This window comes from Bacillus rossius, chromosome 18 (assembly GCF_032445375.1).
Source record: "Bacillus rossius redtenbacheri isolate Brsri chromosome 18, Brsri_v3, whole genome shotgun sequence".
Taxonomy (NCBI): Eukaryota; Metazoa; Arthropoda; class Insecta; order Phasmatodea; family Bacillidae; genus Bacillus; species Bacillus rossius.
In genome coordinates, this window is record NC_086345.1 from 11,437,949 (window position 1) to 11,461,310 (window position 23,362).

General features: G+C 39.2%; 1 protein-coding gene across 1 annotated transcript; it reads left to right on the forward strand.

The window, feature by feature from the left end:
- The first annotated feature begins 813 nt into the window (after positions 1–813).
- LOC134541107 (KIF-binding protein) lies at positions 814–22,688 on the forward strand. Its single transcript, XM_063384275.1, has 7 exons — positions 814–1,779; positions 6,301–6,485; positions 9,854–10,094; positions 11,326–11,586; positions 13,924–14,074; positions 18,171–18,316; positions 21,617–22,688. The coding sequence occupies exons 1-6, from the start codon at positions 944–946 to the stop codon at positions 18,303–18,305; spliced, it is 1,809 nt and encodes a 602-aa protein (XP_063240345.1). The 5' UTR covers positions 814–943; the 3' UTR covers positions 18,306–18,316; positions 21,617–22,688.
- Positions 22,689–23,362: the final 674 nt, after the last annotated feature.

Sequence of the window (23,362 nt, forward strand, 5' to 3'; positions counted from 1 at the left end):
AAATGGGAGACAGTTGGTTTCGGCTCAAATCGGTTCTGCCTGGACCAGTCGGCAATCATGTGTATCCATACTTTCAAAATTTTTTTTAATTTTTTTTTATGTTATGTGGCCTACAGCTTTTCGCCAACGGCCAAAGGGTCATTTTGTTCCATTGCAAACCTCAATTTCAATTCGTTATCAAATATCAGTATGTATATATTACACCCATGCCTTACTCGGGACTCGAACCCAGGACCCCTCGCACCGTAAGCCGGTGTGCATCCGACTACGCTACGGAGGTCGGCATACTTTCAAATTGAATGGCACATAGTTGATCGGAACAACTCAACCTGTTTCAGAATTTTTCTATCAGCACGTATCGGCTTCGCAACAGCGGCCCTGATACTTACAATTTTACAAAATTTAAATAGAGGTAACCTAACTTAACCAATATCTACACGAATTTAAAGTATTTCGTACCCACAAAAGAGCCCCTATTTTAAAACAAAGTGATGTTCCGAAATACCACAAACTCCCAAATTTATATCGGAATCACGATTCCTTGAGTAAAGGAGGAGGTGGAATGATTCAATTTTTTTTTCGTTTACGCTTATACGATATATAATTCCGCTAGCGAGTGTTCAAGAATAGGGTTTAGAAATTTCTATCGGGTTTTGGTCATTCCCCTAGCCGGTTATTTCCGTCAGTGTCAAGAATAGGGCTCCTGTACCTTTCATACCGTTCCTGAGAATAGAATTTCTGTCCCTATTATTATAGAATACGGAGTTTCAAACTTACTTATTGCTGTTACGGCAACGTAGGCCAATATGAGCTGTAAAGAAAAAGAAGTAGTAGAAGCTGTAGGAGTTTTTTGTCAACAACGTTTAACGATTGTTTATAATAAACAATAATTGTGATAAGTTGAAAACAGTTGAAAACATTCGTTCTGGAGTTTTATCCGAAAATGAGTGCTAGTCACAGGTCCGTTCTTGTCGAACTGCGAGATGATTTCGCCAGAGTTAGAAAACTAGTGGACGAGGACAGTAAAAAAGACCCAATCAGTGAACCTTACCGCTCGAAATATGCGGCTAGCGTTGTGTTGACAGACATGAAATCCAAGCTGTCTAAAATACTCGACGAAGCGAGCGCAAATGAGAAACCTCGGTTTAAAGCAATGCTTGGCTTAGTGTGGCTTCACCTGGGTACGATATCTGTTGACACGGAAGAATTTTCTACCGGAGAGGAACAATTATTGAATTGTTTATCAATCCTATCAAAAGACGTACAAAAGCGGGACTCAATTCTTGCGTTATTGTCGGCTTTAAACCAGCTCGGTATTTTATGGTCACAACGGGACCAACCAACTAAATCTAAGGAATATCTAGAAAGGGCCGAAAAATTGTACCAAGATTTCGTTTCGAATAATTCTTCAGACTGTCTTACCTTGCACAGTTTGTTCCAAATCGATGATGATTCAGAGGACGAATTGCTAGATACTGAACACACCCTTGAAAAGACCCACACACTCACGCTTTACTATTTGGCTCAGATATACAGCAGTTTGAACGATCACTTGAAAGCAGCTGTTTACTGTCACACAACCTTGAAAAGGCAACTGGAATTCAAGGACTTTGATCCTGTGGACTGGGCCGTGAACTCGGCCACTTTGTCGCAGTACTTCATGGAGAAGAATGGCTTCAAGCAAGCACGCCATCACCTGGCGGCCGCCTCCTTTATCCTCGATCAGTACAAAGACATGGAGAGCACTGAAGGCAGCACAGCGGACTCGCTGGAAGCAAAGTAAACTCCTCCTTTCTTGTAGTCGGCAGACGTGTGTAGTTACATAGTGGTGGTCTTATACTTTTTTTTGGTAAATATGTAGAGTAGTGGTATTTACGAAAAAAAAATGCTAAAAATCCGAAAATACTTTTATTATATGCTCTTTAACTCCCTCTTTTCAATAAACACGGCGGAGATAAGAAATTCCAAATACTTTAGGAGATATCAAATTTTTTAATTTTCATATTTGGGTGATATTTGTTAAAAAAAAATTTAAAATTCAGAAAATACTTTTATTATGTGCTCTTTAACTTCCTCTGTTCATTAAACCTGGAGGAGATAAGAAATTCCAAATACTTTAGGAGAAAAGTATTTTCAGATTTTAATAGATACTCGTAAACAAGAAACAATGGTGAGCACCGCATGAATGCATAGGTATTTTTACGCAGAAGTTCAAAGTAAACACTGACAGTCTCCAACGTGACTAGTAATTGAAACTTTAATCTCGAACAGAAAGAAAAAGAAAAAAAAATCGAAAAACCTGGTTTTCAACACTACACACATCCCTAAATTTTCCTTGAGTAAATGATTTCTTAATTCCTACTGGTCCGTGAAAAATAACAGTTTAAAGATTACATTATAATACCTGTGTTTTCACATCGCCACTGCCATTCATTGTTTATCCGCGATCATGTATCGCTTTGTTCAGCACAACTTTAGTCAACCATGGAGAGTTAAAAATACGCTAATTCTTCCGTTTCGCATATTGAAGTTTGCCCCTGGATCGTGAAGGCTTGATCCTGTGGTACATGATGCTTGCTGTTTGAAATCAGTATGTCGGAAGATCCTGTACATAAAAAAATTGTCATATTATAATAAATTCTGATCCTAAGTCCAATAAAAATTATTTTTTTTCAACCTACAATCATAATACTTTCTTGTTTCGCAATTTATTTCATGTGCAGGATCTTTCGACATTCTGAACTTAAACAGCAAACATCATGTACCACAGGATCAAGCCACAGGATTGTGCCATTAGGATCAAGCCTTTAGGATCCAGGGATAAACTGGGATACATGAAACACAGCCATATGAAACACAGAATATACGATGGCTCTAATCAAGGAATTCCCTGAAAAGCCTGCAAAATCCAATTTGTCGGCTACTTCAGAGCACAGCATGTATTCCTCACAGAGACATTATCTATTCTATTCAAATTTTAAGCTCCCATTTGACTTGTTCATTACAACGTGACTCAAAACATTACATACTTTAAATGCAGTGTAATAATAAAATTAACATTTTGTAATACAATTACTTATTCTAATAAAATAACAAACATGGAATATAAGCAGTAAAAATTCTTTACAATTGCAATACAGTCGTTATTTAAACAATTTTCATTATTACAACACCACCTACATTGACTAAAGTTCTCCCAAAAAAAAAATTCAAAAAAAAAAAAAAACCACAAGGGTAAAACAAAGAACAAATGTCTGCGATTGCGTAGGTATTGTAATGTAATCTGTAAACTGTAATTTTTTTACAAACCAGTAAGAATTAAGAAACCTTCCTTGCAGGGTTAATTCAAGAATGTCTCTAGTATATGGAAAACTTACATTATTATTTATTGCGGGTAAACAATGAATGGCGGCGACAGCGTAAAAGCACAGGTGTTGTGATGTAAGATATGAGAATTTAATTTTTTTACGAACTAGTAGGAATTACGAAACCATCCCTTCGGAGTAAATTAAGGGACACGTGTAGTGTGAAAAAACCATCTTTTCTGATTTTTTCTTTCCATTCTTAAAAATCTGCGATTTCCGATAATTACCTTTTTCTAAAGCTAAGACTGCAGAAGCATGGCTTTACAAAAATAAATATTAAAATTTTATTTGTTAAAAATTTGGTTTTGACCATTTAAAGAGTTACTTTGTTTACTAAGAAAAAGGCTTTTTAGATTCACACAAGATATTAAGATATTCAATAGTGTGTTTTGCCATGAAGTAGAAGAGAACTGTGGGGGTAAAACCTGTTTGACAGAGGCATGAAAAAAAAAATTAGTGTGGAAACATTGTAGGCCTCTGCCATAACTTGCTTGTATGCCTTTTGGATAGAAGTTTCAGCTACGCTATATTCCTAAGGATCTCAGGGGAACCACAGGATCAGGTTGAACAATATTTAGGCGACAACAGGATTAGGACAGTGACAATGTCAGCTATGCTATTAAGTAACATAAACAAACGTCTGCATTATAAATGATAATAAACAGCTGAATTACTTACAGACAACCCAAGTATTAAAAAGACAGCTGTCAAACAAATTATAGCAAGGGGTGGAAAAAAAAACCTGGGTTGAAGGACAAAAAAGTTCATAACTCCCTTAGTAGGCACAGTATTAAATCCTAAAATATTTTTTGTAAACCTTAAAAATATAATCAAAAACTTTTGCTAAAACATTTTTGATACAAATAACCATTGTTGCAAAGGATGAAATAAACAGGGGTTAAAGAACAAAAAAAATCATAACTTCCGTAGTAAGCACACCATCAAATCCATTCAAATTGTTTGTAAATATTATAATTTTAATCTAAATTTTGTCTGAAACAATTTTTGATAATCTAACCATTCCTGCAAGAGGTTGGAAAAAAAAAAGGGTGGAAAAAAAAAGGGTGGAAATAAAAAAGGGTGGAAATAAAAAAAATTATAATTTCTTCACCATATACATTATTAAATTAGTTTTTATTTATTGTGAAAACTTAAAATATTATCTACAACTTTTGACTGAAATAATTTTTACATGACTAATCATTACCGCAAGAAATGGAAAAAAATATTTTGAGTGACAAAAAAATTAATTACCTCCTCTAGGGGTAAAATATCAAACATGTTCATAATTTTTGTAAACTTTAAAAATGTTATCCAAACATTTTGTCTGAAACCATTTTTTGATACAACTAACCATTGTTGTAAAGGGTGGGGAAAAAAAAGGTTGAAAGGCCAAAGAAAAATATGACTCCGTTATTAGGTAAACTACAGAATATATAACATTTGATTGTAAATCTTTGAAAAAATTATCTAAAACTTAAGTCGAAACAGTTTTTGATAAGACAAACCATTGCTGCAAGGGGTTAAAAAAAAAAACAGGTGTTTGAACAAAAATGTAAATAAAACTTCCATACCATGCACACTATTGAATCCGTTATTTATTTTAACTTCCTAAATTTGGTCTAAAACTTTTGTATAGAGTACTTAAATTTTATATGTAACCAGCAATTATTGCAAGGGTCGGACATAACAAGGGTTGAAAGACAAAAAAAAAAAAATCATAACTTTTTAATTAGGTATACTTTCAAATCCATTAAATTTATTGTAAAAATCCTGAACTTAATTTTAAACTAAGCTGAAACTATTTTTGATTTCAGTAAAAACAGGAGAGTTGTAAATAAAAAAAAAATATTCAATCTTCCTTACTATAAATTTGGTTCCAATTTATTTAAAACCGTGCCTTGGTACAAAGCAAATTTTTATACCCCCATGTATTAGAGCAGAGAATAAAAAATAGTGTTTGATGATCAAAAAATTCACTACCGCCTTATTAGGCATAATATGAAAAATCATTCTGAGCTTTTTAATGCTGGATGCATTGACCTAAAAATATTTGAAAAATTTCCGCTGCATTGAATATTTAAAAATGCACTTTAAGTTTTTAAAAAATTCCTGAAGTCTATAGAAGTTTCCAGCAGAAAATTTCCAGAAGAAATAGGTACTTCAAAATCTACTCACGCCTGTAGGCTGTGCTAGAAGGGATTTTTTTTTACATTTCTGATGTCTGCTCTATACATTTTCCAAACAAACAATCATTTGCAGATGTACTTATTTTTATTCTGAATAGTTCTGCTCAAGATATGCATATTCATGGCTTCCACATTTGATTACAATTCAAACTAAGCTTTATTTATAAAATATTCAATACATTATTCTAGTTTGTAAAAAAAATTATGTTAGTTAAACATTTAAAAATAAAATTAGGCTGGGTCCGTGGGCCCTGGACCCAGGGGTTCACCCAGCCCCTAGTGCATATTACAAATTATTTTATTTAAAAGTGTGACATATATTGGTCAGAATGGCACAGTTTTTTGGCGGTATTTGTATTAAGAAATATCTGAATATATATTTGATGTATCTTTACGACTAAAATAATTTTATAAAAAAAAAAAAAATAACACCGAAATCTCGTGTTTCTTTCAAGTTTGTAATGATAATAACCAAGTTGAATCCTTAATCAGCACATTTATATCATCTCCACTCATCTCCATAACACAACTCTCTGCAATCCTTGGAACAACAAACCAAAAAAAAACCGCTCCCCCGCATCCGACCTATGTTCCGGCGAGCAACACTTCCTCCTCCGCGCCAGCCCGTAAACATAAAAAAGCATCACAGATTCGAAAACCGAACTGCCTTGAAAATAAAAGCCACAGCTGACGAGTGAGCTGGATGGCACAGTAGGGTGATGAGAGTGTGTGTGTGTGCCCGCCAGGCGGGAGAGGTTCGCTCACCGCAGCGCCGACGTGGCGCGCTGCTGGGCCAAGTACGGGCTGCTGCTGCTGGCCGGCTCCAGGGACCGCCTGCTGAGGAGCGCAGACACGGACACGGACGAGGGGCCCCCGGCCGCGCCCGGCCAGGACCTGCGCGACGCCGTCATGGGCAGCGGCGTGTCGCAAGGTAGCACCGGCTGCCGCGCCCGTCCGGCTGCTCTCGGTTGTGTGAGGTGTGCAGTTGAACCTCGTCCGTCCGAGCCAACCGGGACCTTTGATTATATATATATATTGATGGCTTAGAATGAAAACCTTGTATCTCATAAAATGCAAATTTTTACAGCAGAGACAAAAAAAAACTGTTTCTTTTCGCCCCCCCCCCCCCCCCCCCCGCCCCCCCCCTAAATTAATGGTTGTACAATTCTTTTATGTGATTTCCCGATAGAAAGCAGTAGGATGCACATTTTATTTCTTTCAGCCAAACATATTGTGAGATACGAGGTTTTCCGGCAAAAAACATAAAAAAAAACGTATTTCCGTCCAAAAATTGAGATACGAGGTTTTCATTCTAAGCCATCGATATACTGTATAGAAGTCGCCAGCCCAGGTTAAAATTTCTAATACGGTTTGAGGGTAGTTGGTTAATTCGCCGCTGCAATCGCCACCGTCTCTCGGGGCATCGACTCGCGGCGGTCCCTGGCGGACAAGTGTCGAACTCTTCAAACACCCCTTCCCCCTCCCGTTGAACGACCTTGAGCTGCAGTGAATGATTGGGGGGGGGGGGGGGTGTGCGGGATAATGACAGCGGGCGACAGCGCTGCGCTCTAACGTGTAAATAACAACTAAGACGATACAGGGCGTTACGGCAGGGCACTGCAGCGGTGAAGTTCCCAAGCTGCTCATCATACGCTCCTGAAAAACGTAGAGTAAATCCTATCCACTCGCAACTTCTATACAGTATATATATATATTCAAAGAAGGGACCAAAGGCAATCCGGACATTCCAAATTCAGTATGGTCCAGGTAATATAACAGTTTATTATGTAGTGTACATGCCCTATATTGTTTACAATTTACTAAAAAAAAAAAATATAAAATAACTTTTCACATCATTTCTTACAAAGAAATAGTCTTTTTTTTTCTGTTCAAAACATGCATGGCATTTTAATGAAGCATAGTCGGGTATATTATCTTGAGCTAACTGTCTTTGTTGTATAGATGTAAAATAAAATTGTCATTTTTATTTGGACATTAAATAAAATGTTTACAGATCTGATCTGTATTATTCGGAGATCCAGAACAAGTAGGGCCGGATAGATGAGGTTTCACTGTACATAGATTTTAGGTAATTACCTTCCACTATATGTTTTTTTTTATACTTCATAGTATTTTTGTTTTCGGCCCACATGTTACGTTCACAATGCATGCCATTCTTGTTATTTACATCACAAGTTTATATGGCTTCCCACTTTTTTTCTGTTGTCTGCTCTTGGTGTATTTTATTTTAGGTCTAAGAAAAATAATAATTTGTGTGTGCTGAAAGGAACATTTGTTTTATCACATTGCATAGTAATTTATGACTAAGCTTAGCATCTTTCTCTGCACATTTGAGTTTGTTGTGTTGAAAAGTCTAGATTTTTTTTTTTTTTTTTTTTCAGTTCGGCTGTGGTGCCTTGATATATACGTAATAAAATCTTTTAACACACAGTAATCAATGCAATTAACATGTTATTTGCATTTATGTCTTTCTTTTTTTTTCTGTGAGGATTACGATCTCTAAGTCGTGGTTAGTGTTATAATCATGTTGATTGATTTTAAAAACAGTTTTGTTACACTTTTGGACTCAAGTTAAGGCTTTCATTGAGCACTGTGTTGTGTCACATGAAGTGTGCACATGTTATTTTAAATTATTCTCTGGTTACAAGTTCGCAAGCGTGTGTACTAAATAATAATTGTATATTATCCTACGATGTAGGTAATCCAATGAACGTCTACTTGCATAAATGGTTTAGTGTTGTGTAGTTTTTCCTGCAGATATAATATTATCAGGGGCGTAGCCAGGGGGGGGGGGGGGTTAGGGGTTCAAACCCCCCCTTAGCACTAAATCTTTAATTAATTTCTTATTCATCACTCAAAAAAATTTCATATTAAAATTAATAAAAATTTTACCATTACAATATTTAAATTTAAGTACCGAAAACTACTAAAATAGTACTATTTTACACCTTAAAATCCCCGGACCCCCCGCTTTAATAGGGGGGCATGCTTCTTAACACCCCCCATACACAAATCCTGGCTACGCCTCTGAATATTATACATCCATGCTCAGTAGCCATTTTGATATCTGCTTTATATGTTTCGAGGTGGTAAGGAGGAAAGGGAAAAAAAAAAGGGGGGGGGGGGGTCAAGTCTCGGTTGGCACGGCCGTGCGTGACGGGCTAGAGCAGACACAGTGTCATGGATCTGCACTTCAGGCTTTTAGAGTGTCACTTGCTGAGTGATGGGCACTACGACCTTGGCACTGGAACTTTTCCGGATCACCAAAAGTATGGATTAAACAGAATTTATCTTAAAATACAAGTTTCAGATGATTAACACTATTAAAACCAATTATTTTTTTTTGTCCTTCATAAACACAACTTTTTTCTACAGCTTAATTTTACCTTTAATATTACCATATACATAAAACTAAGTTTTTTAACCTACAAACTGGTGAAACATTAACAAAACAGTACAAAAACCTGCTTTTATTTATTAAACCCTGTTCGGAGATTGGGATGAGCTGGGTCCAGATTAGCAGGACTGTACTGTTTACATATTATGTTATGCATTACGTATCATAAAGTGTATACTATTAGGTATAGAGTAGACTCCTGATTATTCGGGTACGGGTAGTCCGATTTGAGAATTAACCCTCAGCAGCGTAACTGCCTGTCTCAGTCTTGCACGTGTCGCTGTATGTTACATGACTAAAGCCCGCCGCACACTGTACAATATTCCTTACAATATTGTAAGCTAGGAGTCGTACTGGCTCTACTACTAGTTTCTTCACTCGAATTCAAACTGGATACTAGCAGCTGTACGAGCTGGGCTACTGGTTTTGCATAATAGACTGCGTCCTATTTTCGTTGCTGGGTGTGTTCCAATATTTAAGGAGTGGCCAAACAGAACTCACGAAAACAGCACGAGGGGTTGTTCACACTTTTAAGCGCGCATGTCGTGATAAACATGGACGGAAAGAAGTGGACTAGTGACCAACTCCTCGTTTTAATAAATGCATACAAAGAAGAGCCTTTGTTTGTATGCAGTAAAAAAATGTGAATTATCATAATAAAAAATTTGTTGTGGAGAACATTCTCTTAACAAAACTAGCAAGGCAGCTAGAATCGTGTGCAGCAGAAACTTGTAGCGCGCCTAGTGTTTCAGCTTGTAGCCTGCACAGTGCAGAAACCAGTAAGCATTCTAGTAAGCAAACTTGTAGAAAATATTGCACCGTGTGCGGTGGGCTTTAGAGTGAGCTGCTTCAAGTTCTTCCCTGCTCGTACTCGTTCCCAGACGAGGTCAACGAGCTGTGGTTCACGTCCCTCGAGCTGTCCAGCTACGAGGAGCAGATCACGGACAGTCACGTGCTGACCTTCGAGGAAGCCCGGGAAGTGTTTCTGAAGACCCAGGCCTGGCTCACCACGGCCATGGAGTACTACTCTCTCGACGGGTTCGCGTCGGACTACGTGCAGATTGTGCAAGACCACAGCCAGTTGTTCAAAGTTCTAGCGTTCTTTGAGGAAGATGAAGATAGGTAAGCCAGTTTCAAAGCAGAATGAAGGTTGCAAACACATTTTATGGATAAGAATTGTGCTTGAAGATATATACACCTTAACGACAACCATTTTTGTGTGAATGCACAGTTGTACAGTGTTATGCTGCTTACGGTATATTATCTGTGCTGAAGGAAACTAGTCCTAACACCTACCGAAACATTGTAACTTCTAGTGCATGCTAAATGTGTTTTTTTTAATCTGCTTGTCTTATCTACAGTTACAACAACATATAAAATAATATGTGTTTTTTATTTGTGCTTTTACTCTGAATTAATTTCTTTTGCTTACCATCTCCCTTTCCTTCTTTAAATGATATATAATTTATATTTTCACACCCATTACTCTTTTTTTTTTTAATTTCAGTGACTATTTTAGACTACTTTACAGTTGTTTCAGGCTAGAGTAGTATTTACATTAAATTAATCGGGCACATGCTGAAAGGTTCTCAGTCCAAGCAACCCAGTTTTGAGAAAAGCGAATTAATCCGTCTCTAAACCACCCTTTTAGCATACATTAAGAATTCCCCTGGCTAATATTAGCTAACCCGTGCGTGTGACTCAATCCCTTTTAGCATGGACGGTTGAAGCTATCCTATAACATGAAATTTTAAAGCTTAACTCACTAGGCCATTTTTTCGTGACTGAGGCCCTTTCAGCATGTGCCGTTCAAAATAGATGTATTCAGTCATTGAATCAAGTGATTGGATGGTTTTGGTTTACTCCAAGCTGCTCGTGCTAGTTAGCTGTCGTCCCTGCTGTTGTGTCGGCAGCTGTGGTTCGAGCTAGAAGTGTACTGCACACCAGGGGCGTAGCCAGGGGGGGGGGGGGGGGTGTTTTAGGGGTTCAAACCCCCCCCCCCCCCCTTAGCACCAAATCTTTAATTAATTTCTTATTCATCACTCAAAAAAAATTCATATTAAAAATTAATAAAAATTTTACCATTACAATATTTAAATTTAAGTACCGAAAACTGCTAAAATAGCACTATTTTACCCTTAAAATCCTAAATTTTCCCGGGGGAGGACCCCCGGACCACCCGCTTTAATACGGGGGGGGGGGGGGGGTGCATGCTTCTTAACACCCCCCATACACAAATCCTGGCTACGCCACTGCTGCACATGGGAGTGAGGGAGCGGAGTGAGCGAGTGTACTGCACACAGGAGTGAGTGAGTGAGGAACCAGAGTGAGCGAGTGCGTGGTGTGGTTGCAGGCAGAGCCGCATGCACAAGCGCCGTGTGGACCTGCTGGAAGGCGTGCTGCGCGAGCTGAGCGCGCAGCACTACCTGCTGCTGTGCCGGCAGCTGTGGTTCGAGCTGGCGGAAGTGTGCTCCGACATCCTGGACATCAAGCTGCAGAAGCTGCAGGGCTCGGACGAACGCCCGTCGCTCCACGCTATCCGCAAGGTCAACCACCTGACAACGCAGTCCATAACCTACTTCACCAAATTTCTGGATTCGTTGCGGAATAGAAGGTATGTATCGACATTTTTTTCATTTGGTCAGCTCATGGGCTTTCTTCCTCTTTCAAAAGAAACGGTAGGCCATATTTTCTGACACTCGCTCTGTTATCCAAGTTAAATGCAAAGTCTGTGGAATATTTAAAGAAATTAAATGTGACTTTGCTCCCCAATGACCTAGAGGGACTGAAACTTGCAGGACGCAAAAGTGTGTCGAGCCCAAAACAAACTGTAAAATATTAGCAGAGGTGAATACAGGAAATAAACTAAAGGTATACCTTAAGTTTTGGTTTACGTTAAACATGTTATTTAATTTCTTACTAATAAATATACAGAATAACATTAATTTAATAGAAAGGGTTCATTAAAGATCGGTGTATATCATTTTTATTTTGACTAAGTTATTCGTATGATTGAATTTTAATTGTCACAATAAAATCTTAGAGAATAGTAGCTTTATAGAACTTTAGAAATTTAATTAATGATTATGCTTGTTTGCATAGTAAAATAAATAATTAATCAATTCATATTTTTATATTGTTTTTAATATTCTGTTCTTAAGGTAATTTTTTAAAAATGATTTAGTTAAAATAGGTCTCTAAGTACATGTATATATTAATGTTATTAAATATATAAAACACCTTTTTTAAGTTCGTAAAACACTTATTTCGAGTTTGTATGAAAGACATGCTTACAGCAACACGTGTGCAAACCGGCATTAAATAAAGCCTTCTTGCGAACACAATTCTTGCAGCTTCTGTGTGTGAGGCATTGTAGTTCTCTAAGGATTACAATAATCCTTCTAAACAATCTCTGTGTACTCTTATGTAGCTAAGTTGCTATAATTGAATGTTAGTGTGATTGTTGGTGTGTGTGTGTGTGTGTGTTGGTTATGAATGTAGGTGTGTGTTGTTGAGTGTAGGTGTGTGTTGTTGAGTGTAGGTGTGTGTTGTTGAGTGTAGGTGTGTGTTGTTGAGTGTAGGTGTGAGTTTTGGTGTTGAGTGTTGGTGTTGAGTGAAGGTGTGAGTATTGGTGTTGAGTGTAGGTGTGAGTGTAGGTGTGAGTGTAGGTGTGAGTGTAGGTGTGAGTGTTGGTGTCGAGAGTAGGTGTGAGTGTAGGTTTGAGTGTTAGTGTCGAGTGTAGGTGTCGAGAGTAGGTGTGAGTATTGGTGTTGAGTGTAGGTGTGAGTTTTGGTGTCGTTGAGTGTAGGTGTGAGTGTTGGTGTTGAGTGTAGGTGTGAGTGTTAGTGTCAAGTGTAGGTGTGAATTTTGGTGTTGAGTGTTGGTGTTGAGTGAAGGTGTGAGTGTAGGTGTGAGTTTTGGTGTTGAGTGAAGGTGTGAGTGTAGGTGTGAGTGTAGGTGTGAGTGTTAGTGTCGAGTGTAGGTGTTGAGTGTAGGTGTGAGTGTAGGTGTGAGTGTTAGTGCCGAGTATAGGTGTTAAGTGTTGGTGTTGAGTGAAGGTGTGAGTGTAGGTGTGAGTTTTGGTGTTGAGTGAAGGTGTGAGTGGAGGTGTGAGTATAGGTGTGAGTGTTGGTGTCGAGAGTAGGTGTGAGTGTAGGTTTGAGTGTTAGTGTCGAGTGTAGGTGTCGAGAGAAGGTGTGAGTATTGGTGTTGAGTGTAGGTGTGAGTGTTGGTGTCGTTGAGTGTAGGTGTCGAGTGTAGGTGTGAGTGTTGGTGTTGAGTGTAGGTGTGAGTGTAGGTGTGAGTGTTAGTGTCGAGTGTAGGTGTGAATTTTGGTGTTGGAGTGTTGGTGTTGAGTGAAGGTGTGAGTGTAGGTGTGAGTTTTGGTGTTGAGTGAAGGTGTGAGTGTAGGTGTGAGTGTAGGTGTGAGTGTTAGTGTCGAGTGTAGGTGTTGAGTGTAGGTGTGAGTGTAGGTGTGAGTGTTAGTGCCGAGTATAGGTGTTAAGTGTTGGTGTTGAGTGAAGGTGTGAGTGTAGGTGTGAGTTTTGGTGTTGAGTGAAGGTGTGAGAGTAGGTGTGAGTGGAGGTGTGAGTATAGGTGTGAGTGTTGGTGTCGAGAGTAGGTGTGAGTGTAGGTTTGAGTGTTAGTGTCGAGTGTAGGTGTCGAGAGTAGGTGTGAGTATTGGTGTTGAGTGTAGGTGTGAGTGTTAGTGTCGAGTGTAGGTGTGAATTTTGGTGTTGGAGTGTTGGTGTTGAGTGAAGGTGTGAGTGTAGGTGTGAGTGTTAGTGTCGAGTGTAGGTGTTGAGTGTAGGTGTGAGTGTTAGTGCCGAGTGTAGGTGTTGAGTGTAGGTGTGAGTGTTAGTGCCGAGTGTAGGTGTTGAGTGTAGGTGTTGAGTGTAGGTGTGAGTGTTAGTGCCGAGTGTAGGTGTTGAGTGTCAGTGTTGTGCTGCAGCACGGGGGAGATGCCCTCCTCGCTCAGCGAGGACGTGGAGAGGCCGGCCCTCATCGCCTACTTCCGCATCGGCCGCCTGCACAGCAAGATCATCTCCTCGGACAAGGCGGTCCAGGCAGACAGCATCAGGAGCAGCCTGGATGCCTTCTCGGTAACACACACACTCTCCAGATATTATGCTACACACCCTTAAAAGCTCTCATATTTCCTGAAAATTATTTTCATGTTTTAAAATACTTAAAGATTTGTTTTGTTAGTGCAGTAGACTCTCGATTATTCAGGGTAATGAGTGGCAAGGAATCCACAGATAACCAAATAAGCATGGTTAAAGTAATGTGGAAAAAAAAAAGTTTTTTGTTAAAAAAATTAATAAGCATGGTTAAAGCAATGTGGGAAAAAAAACTGTTTTGTTAAAATTTTTTTATCCTTTCTACTTAGAAAAACACTTTATAAGGTTGTACAAATAGGTACTAAAGTGTTAGACATGATTCACAGAAAAAGCTGCAGTACATATCACTAAAACATAGCCGTATTTTACGTCGCCCTATTATACAGCTAGTTGGTCAATGATTTTTAATTTTTGTTGAATGTCATATACCACTCATTTGCGTTTATTATTGGACATTACTGTCTGAAGATTATGACAGAAAAAATACTGCTGCGTTGTGACTGCTGCCTTGAAACTACGCAGGCCATTTATCGCTCGTGTGAGTCTCGGAACAGCAGTGCCGTGCCTTGTCGTGCTGGCGCTAACCTGAGCACGGTTCACAAGGGAACGTGGAACACAAGCGCGCACTGCTTACAGCGTTGCGACTCAGTTTTCGAAGTTCATGATGCATAACACTTACCAACTAGGTATGCACTATGTTTGAAAGCATATTTTGTCTCAAATCACAGCATAAAATGCTCTGTTGCATCAATAGTTCACGAAAAAAAATATATATAAGTTGTCAATTTTTTTTTTGTGTTTATTGGTTCTTGGAAGTGAAGTATGGAAGGGTTAACCCTCAAATCGGACAACCCGCACCCAAATAATTGGGAGTCTACTCTTTACCTAATATACACTTTGTGATACGTAATGCATGATATAATATGTAAACAGTATAGTCCTGCTAATCTGGACCCAGCTCATCCCAATCTCCGAACAGGGTTTAATAAATTAAAGCAGGTATTTTACTGTTTTGTTAATGTTTCATCAGTTCGTAGGTTAAAAAACTTAGTTTTACGTATAAGGTGGTATTAAAAGTAAAATTAAGCTGTAGAAAAAGTTGTGTTTATGAAGGACAAAAAAAATTGGTTTTAATAGTTTTACTCATCTGAAACTTGTATTTTAAGACAATTAATGTTTAATCCATACTTTTGGTGATCCGGACAAGGTCCAGTGCCATTTAGTCCGGATTAGCAGGAGACTACTGAACCTTTGCATGGTATGGGAAAGTAACCTGAAAGACTGATTATATATTTTTTATTTTAATACCATATATATTCACTATTACTATTTTACATTATTGTTTTATATATGCAATCGATAGATTCTGACAAGAGCTGACAATTGAAACTCAAACGAACATCGTAGCTTCTCCGAGTCAAAAGTTATACTAAATGGAAATCTCGAAAAGCAGCAAAATGACCTCAAAATGGCGGCGCTTCCCCCTCCACCGCGCGCGATGCGTCACAGTCCTCACTTGGCGTAACGAATTCTTTGATCCTTTAGCTATCCAGTGGTGTAATTGAAATTTGGATGGAGTTGATAGATATGTAGCTGCAACACCAAACTGTATCCCCCGAATTTGTTATCATTCGTTTTTTGAATTTCCTCCCACTATGGAAGCAATTTTAAAGACGTATTCGTATGCAGTCTTACTGCAAGAAGAGAATGGAAATTGTAGATAGCTGGAAAAGGTTCTACAGAAGACAAACATCAGCATGACGTGATAGTACAGCAACATTAACTAACATATATTGCAGTCTCACTGAATATCATAGCCTCAAAAACAGAAAACCAGTGTACATATAAGAATGCGTTGAGAATATATCAAACAGACTAAAAATTACATGGTCCAAGAGTTAAAGCAAACCGAGAAATCACAATTATACAGTAATTTTTTAAGAAGTTGAAGGATTTTTGTGTGCGAAATGAGCTTTCTACTCTTAATACAAACAGTCATCCCAAGTAACACAGTGACCAGACCTAAGAAGCAGGGTTAGAAAATTTTTTTTTGTTTAAACAAGTTTTTTTGTTAAACCAGTTTTTTTAAAATTACATTAGTTATTTTGGTTCTCAAAATATTCAAATGAAACCCGTACAACATTCCACTCTCTGCCACTCACGTGGATCCAGAAAAAGTATTAACATCAGATAACTTAAGTCCAGAAAATCTGGACATCTGACTGGGACTTAACCCTCAGAAATGGTATCTACACAGAATAGGAATTAACTATTTTATATTTTTAATATTTGAGGAGTATTTAGCTGGGTGTGCTTCACAATTTATTCAGATAATTTTAAATTAAAGGTCCTGATTAGTATATAATATTTTTTTTCTTAATGAAAACCAAAAGGAACATTAAAGAGCAAACTTTTGTTGTTGTTAGATAGGAATTAGACCTTTCATTAAAAAAAAAATTATAGTCTGTTTCAAAATACATTATTTAAAAATACCATTTGGTTTGAATCAGAAATGTACTAAGAAGTGTACTATTTTAACAGTTCCTGTTACTTATAGTGGAGTTTAGAACTGATTGGAGATGTTTTACTCAATGCTAAGTAATCAACATGAAAACTATTGTTACGATTTATAAAGTGGGGAGAACTGGGTTCGTAAGGGATAGACTAATTAATTTTTTATTGCAGTTTTATTAATTACTAATATATACATAAATAATAAACAGTTATACTTAAAAATGTTCTATCACATATCACCGGCTCTTAAAAAGTGTTTATTCTCGAGTCACTCGATGTCTTGTCAAGTTCCCGCAGTTCGCACTCCTTACTGGAGCTGGGCTCCACAGTGGTTCGCCCCTTACCTCGCGCCTGTCCTCGCACTCAGCCTTGCGCCACTCTCGATCCAGTCGAACTCCGCGTTGCGCCACTCTCGAGGGGGTCTCTCACCCTCTTCGCCCTCTTCGCCGATGTCGCACTTCCCTTTCGATGGGAATCCGCTCGGAACTCCCGCGGAGGCCGGCGTCGCGACTTAAGTGGCAGCGGGTCGTCTTTTCCAGAACCGACGAGCACAGTCGCGTCATCCCGGGCCGACCCGACGCTAGAACAGTCCGGAAAAGCGGCGTCAATTTGCTGCGGCTGCCTGCGCAAATTCCCCAGGCCATTCAGAGATAGATAAACAGCGCCGAGGCAGGATGATGTGAGGGGTGCGGAGCGGGAGGGTGGGTAGGGACGACCAGTGGCATAGCCAGGATTTGTGTATGGGGGGGTGTTAAGAAGCATGACGTCCCCCCCCCCCCCCCCCCCGTATAAAAGAGGGGGGTCCGGGGGTCCTCCCCCCCGGGAAAATTTTGGATTTTAAGGTGTAAAATAGTGCTATTTTAGCAGTTTCCGGTACTTAAAAATTAAATATTGTAATGGTAAAAATTTTATTAATTTTAATATGAAATTTGTTTGAGTGATGAATAAGAAATAAATTAAAGATTTGATGCTAAGGGGGGGGGGGGGGGGGGTTGGAACCCCTAAAAACCTCCCCCCCCCCCCCCCCGGCTACGCCCCTGGCGACGACCCTTGTAATCCGGCCAGGCACGCGTGGCATGCCTCACGTCAATGGACGGCGCGTGACGCCAGTGGCCTGGCAGGACCGCCAGCCAGCTCCGAACCTGGCGCGTGTCGCAATCCTGTCTGCGTTCGTAACACTTGTGCCCCGTGAGTAGAGACCCGAAAAATTTGCGGGTTCGTTTCGTGTCATGCTAAAAATTCAAATAATTATGCCTTGGTGCTGCTTCTGCCATTGGTCCACTCTTAATCCTGGAGGACTGGAGGGCCGATCAGAGAGACCCTTCACTCGCAGAAGTGTCGAATCACACGGCCACCCGCAGTCGAGACGACTCGCAAGTCAGCAGCCAATGAACAGTGTTGGCATTTGCCCGAGCGTGCAGAGGATATTGAAGTGTATATAATCTGGAGGTCATCGGACCCGTGAATTTTTCCGGGGTCTCTAACTATGAGAGAGAGTTGTCTAGCATGAGACCGTGCGTGCTGGAAGGCGGACTGAGAGCGAGGGGCCCCGTATGTGCGTCAGTTCGTGGCGCAGTACTGCGCCCGGCACAAGGCGGCGCGGGAGCAGCTGCGGCTGGAGGCGGCCGTGTGCGAGGACATGGCGAAGCTGCTGCCCTTGAAGCTGCAGCGGCTGCAGAGGGAGCTGCAGGAGCACTGACGGCTGCAGCTGTGAGTATCTGCAGCTGCGCACCGGTGCAGTACCGTATCCACCCTGCGTAATATCAATGAATCAATAAACTATACGTCACTGATATTCAAGTTAATACACCCAGGGCCGCAACTAGGGGGAAGGGGGGGGGCAAGCGGGGCATACGCCCCGGGCGCAAAGCCGTGGGGGGGGGGGGGGGGCCGAAATCGCTTGCATTGTAATTCCTTCCTACTTACAACTGGTAACTGGTAAAAAGTTTTTTTAACTTGCATGCCAGGAATGTCTGATCTGATTTACAATATAACGTGTCTCGACATATATTTAACGAACAAGTCTAGTGATTATACGGACTACCTACTTTATGGACGTAGTGGGTTCGTGCATGGAAGTTACAGTAGCACAAAGAAACTGTTACATGTAAGGTATGGCAAATGCTTAAATAGCACCATTTTTTCCGTGGGAGGGCCCCCGGACCCCCCCCCCCCCCGTCTTTATTGGTGTGGTATGTGCAAAAAAAGAGGGGGGGGGAATGCATGAATCCATTCATGCCCTGGGTGCCAGAGACTCTAGTTGCGGCCCTGAATACACCACTAGCACCAAAATGCAATTAAAATCATGACACCAATCAGCATTTTCAATCAAAACTTTACTCTAACAAAAAATACCCAATCTTTTATTAAGTATTAAATTCAATGAAAGTAATTTAATTGACATGAGGTAGGTACCACAATTTAATTAAAAAAAAGATTGGAAAATAGTTTACTTTTTTTTAAATCTTGCAACTGTTATTTATTATTTATTTTTACATTACAACCTTAGAACATTAAAAAAAAAAAATAAAAAAAATCTTTAACATTTTCACCATAAGCTGTCCCCCCTCGAATATGGGTTTCACAATATATCTGTCTCCAGTAGAATACAAGTGAAGTCCTTTATGATCCGTGTCTCAGAATATTGTCCGCGTTTAGAAATACAACACTGATGAACTTCATCTTTCCCTTCTCCATTCTTTATCGCCGTTCCTCCCTCCACACTACCACCACCCTAGCACCATCTCTACGGGAGATTCAGATCTGTACCAACCTTTATCTATGGGGAGAACCATAAACACTGCTGCATGGACACACACGCACTCAAACACACACACATTCACCCAACTCCTCTTTCTCACTCTGTGACTGTTTTTTTTTTTTATATTTTGCCCTCTTGCTGAATCTCGGAAAAAGGCTCCAACTATTTTTTCATGAAATTTAGTATGCAGAGGGTTTCGGGGGCGATAAATCGATCTAGCTAGGATTAATTTTTAGAAAATGTCGTTTTATCCATGTTTTCAATAATCAACTTTATCGATAATCAACTTAAACATAAATGACTCTTCCTGACATCTATTGGCGAGTAATAATACCATTTTTTTTTTTAATTGGGAGCAACTAACTGCTTTAACGACACAACAACACTAGAGCTACTCCGGTAGATGGCGTTGTTAAGCAACACTAAGCCAATGAGTGTTTGGTTTGAGATTAGACCAAGAAAATCAATTGTTTACTTATGTAAGTTGTGCCTTTTTAACTCATGTGTTCACTTAAAAATTCCTAAACGATCTTTGAAAAAAAAAAAAAAAAACGCTCATTTTTATGTCGGTAAGATCGAAAAATATTATTCATATTTCATCATTTCATCAGTATGTAATTCATATTTAAATATAATTTCTAAAAAACACAATTTACCAACAAAAATGAAACCGAGCAAAGCTCAGTCAGCCAGGTACTATACAGTAGAACCCTGTTATAATGTTTTTCAAAGGAGCACAAGAAAAAAACATTATAAGCAGGAAAACGTTATAAGCAGGAAATCTCAATTTAGCACTTAACAATGTTCGAGCTTTTTACCAATGGACTCACCAAGCTATGTAAACAACTTTAATGTTAAAACCAAAGATAGTATACTTGATACATGAATTTTCTGAAACAAGCCAACAATTTTTCAACTTTGTCTTGTTCCCTGGTTAAATTTTGTTTGTCTTTAAAGATACACTGCCACATTTTTTGTAAAATTGTCTCACGATTCATGATGACAACATTAAGAGTGAGAACGTCTACTCCTTCGCCACCTGAAAATGTTTAATTTTGGGATTCCTACGTATGAATGAAAAAAAAAATTATTTGTAAGCAATAGAAAACACTTTTAGTTATGCCCTCGCTCAATGGTTGGCAACTTAAATATCGTAGGACTATGTACGTGCATCTGAATACCCACTGGAATGGCAAGGAAGAGAAGAGTTGACTAAGGGTGCCAACTGACACGTAACTATGAACATTGTGTACCTTCAGTATATTGCATAAAATTGTATTTTAAAAAACTTCATGTATTGTATGGCAGTGATTGTAAACATAAACATATATAAAGGAAACTTTTTATCGTAAGTGTTGGAATAATTTGGTTTTAAAATATTTTTCCCCATTTATTGACTGTTAGAAAGCAAACATTATAAGCAGGAAATTACACTATTTATGAACGTTATATGCAGGAAATAAATACATTGTCCTTATGGTGGAAATATTGGGACTTTAAAAATATGACATTATAAGCAGGAAAACATTATATGCAGGAACATTATCACAGGGTTTTACTGTATTTTAAATTAGATCAATACTATTAATATGAATAAATAAAATGCAATGTTAAAAACTAAAAAAAACACGTCTCTCTGTAGGCCTTCACCCATGTCTGTAGGACGACTATAAATTTACTTTAAAAAAACAACACATTGGAACCAATTAAATTTTTTTACACAGTACATAATATTTTAGTTTTTTTAGTTATAGCATAAACTAAATATTTAATTAAAATCAAGTCTGTATTTCAAAAGACAAAATTGAGGTGGATTTCACTGCAAAATGTGTTTTGCTTTTTGCATTTCAATGTTATGCTGTAGTTATGTTTTTTTTTTTCCCTTTTTCTTGATACTTTTAACCAGTGGCGTAGCCAGGATTTGTGTATGGGGGGATGTTATGAAGCATGCAACCCCCCCTCCCCCTCCCATAGTGAAGTGGGGGTCCGGGGGCCTCCCCCAGGAAAAATTGGATTTTAAGGTGTAAAATAGTGCTATTTTAGCAGTTTTCGGTACTTAAATTTAAATATTGTAATGGTAAAAATTTTATTAATTTTAATATGAAATTTGTTTGAGTGATGAACAAGAAATAAATTAAAGATTTGGTGCTAGGGGGGGGGGGGTGTGTTTAACCCCTAACACCCCCCCCCCCCCCCCCCCCGGCTACACCCCTGCTTTTAACCAATGCAGAGTTGGTGTTCCTGCACAGGTCATCGAGCGCACGGGACTCTCGTCTGCGCACGGGGCTGGGGCCCGGGATGCGTCCAGGGTGGTCGCTCCGGCTCGCTCTCGTCTCCGGGAGAATGACTCGATGCGTGCCGCGGGGAGCTCCTTCCAAGAGTCTGCTCCCCTGAAGACGGCAGAGTCCCCGGCCTCGGAGCGGCGGCCGGAGCCCAGCGCCGGCTTTGAATACATATACTGTATAGAAGTCGCGAGTGGATAGGATTTACTCCACGTTTTTCAGGGGCGCATGATGAGCGGCTTGGGAACTTCACCGCTGCAGGCGCGCTGCCGTAACGCCCTGCATCGTCTTAGGTTGTTATTTGCACGTTAGAGCGCAGCACTGTCGCCCGCTGTCATTCCCCCGCACCCCCCACCGATCATTCACTGCAGCTGAAGGTCGTTCAGCAGGAGGGGGAAGGGGTGTTTGAAGAGTTAGACACTTGTCCGCCAGGGACCACCACAAGTCGATGCCCTGGAGACGGGGGCGATTGCGGCGGTGAATTAACCAACTACCTCAAAACCGTATTAGAAATTTTAACCTGGGCTGGCGACTTCTATACAGTATATATATTCAAAGGTGCCGGCGACACTGTGCCCCGGCCTGAAGCCGTTGTGAGGACTTGGCCGCGTCGGAGCTGTTTGTCGTTATCGGAATTGAACTCATTCTGTTCTCCGTGTATGCTAGTGTTCGCTCGCCTTTGATACTGTTACTGCTCAACACCAGGCGATTGCTAGACACAAGAATTTGTAAACTTTTTTTTTCAGGCCACTTTCGCTTTTTAAAACAGGAGATTTTAGTGTTATTTTTTTTAATTTTAATTTTTTTTATGAAATATGTTTATTAAAAAGCATATTACTGAAAAAAATTTGATAAATTTTTTTGGACTGATACTGATACATGATTCCCTTTTTCAATATAATGAGTTGAAATAAGCATTTATAACTTTTTTTGGAACAAATATAATATATGTTAAGTATTTTTTTTTGTTTTGAAAAATTTCCTAAGGTTGTAATGTAAAAAAATAAGTAATAAATAACAGTTGCAAGATTTAAAAAAAGTAAACCTTTTCCAATCTTTTTTTTTATTAAATTGTGGTACGTACCTACCTTGTGTTAAAGAAATTACTTCCATTGAATTTATTATTTAATAAAAGATTAGGTCATAAGAGTTAAGTTTTGATTGAAAATGCTGATTAGTGTCATGATTTTAATTGCATTTTGGTACTTAGTGGTGTATTAACTTTAATTTCAGAGTTGTATAGTTTATTGATATTCTTTTTGGTGTTACATATTTCGGTTTTATCGCAATTTCACCCTATAATATTGTCCCTAGTGATTACATATATATTTTAACAGTTTGATAATTTGTCCAGCCATCTTCTTCAGGTATTATGAAGTATTATCAATCTGGCAACACTGTGTGCCATTTGAACTGTACTGCAGTCCGAGCGTGGGACAGACTGTGGTGAATTAATTCTAGAAATGGCTGTCCCCAATCCTCCACCTAGGCGACCGCCGTAGCATAGTCAGATGCACACTGGCGTACGGTGTGAGGCGTTCTGGGTTCGAGTCCCGGGCAAGGCATGGGTGTTGATCTACGTATGGCAATTTTGCTCGATGATATGATGATGAGAAAGGCTTAGAATAAGAAAGAAATGAACCTATGGCCGTTGGCGCACAGCTGCAGGCCATCAGAAATTAATAAAATAAAATGAATAAATAAAATACTCCA

Bases quoted from the DNA above. Each gene is read 5' to 3' on its own strand.
- LOC134541107 (XM_063384275.1), top strand. From the start codon at position 944: ATGAGTGCTAGTCACAGGTCCGTTCTTGTCGAACTGCGAGATGATTTC. The intron at 6,486-9,853 runs GTAGCACCGGCT...ACTCGTTCCCAG, and splicing joins GGGCAGCGGCGTGTCGCAAG to ACGAGGTCAACGAGCTGTGG. The intron at 14,075-18,170 runs GTAACACACACA...TATGTGCGTCAG, and splicing joins GCAGCCTGGATGCCTTCTCG to TTCGTGGCGCAGTACTGCGC.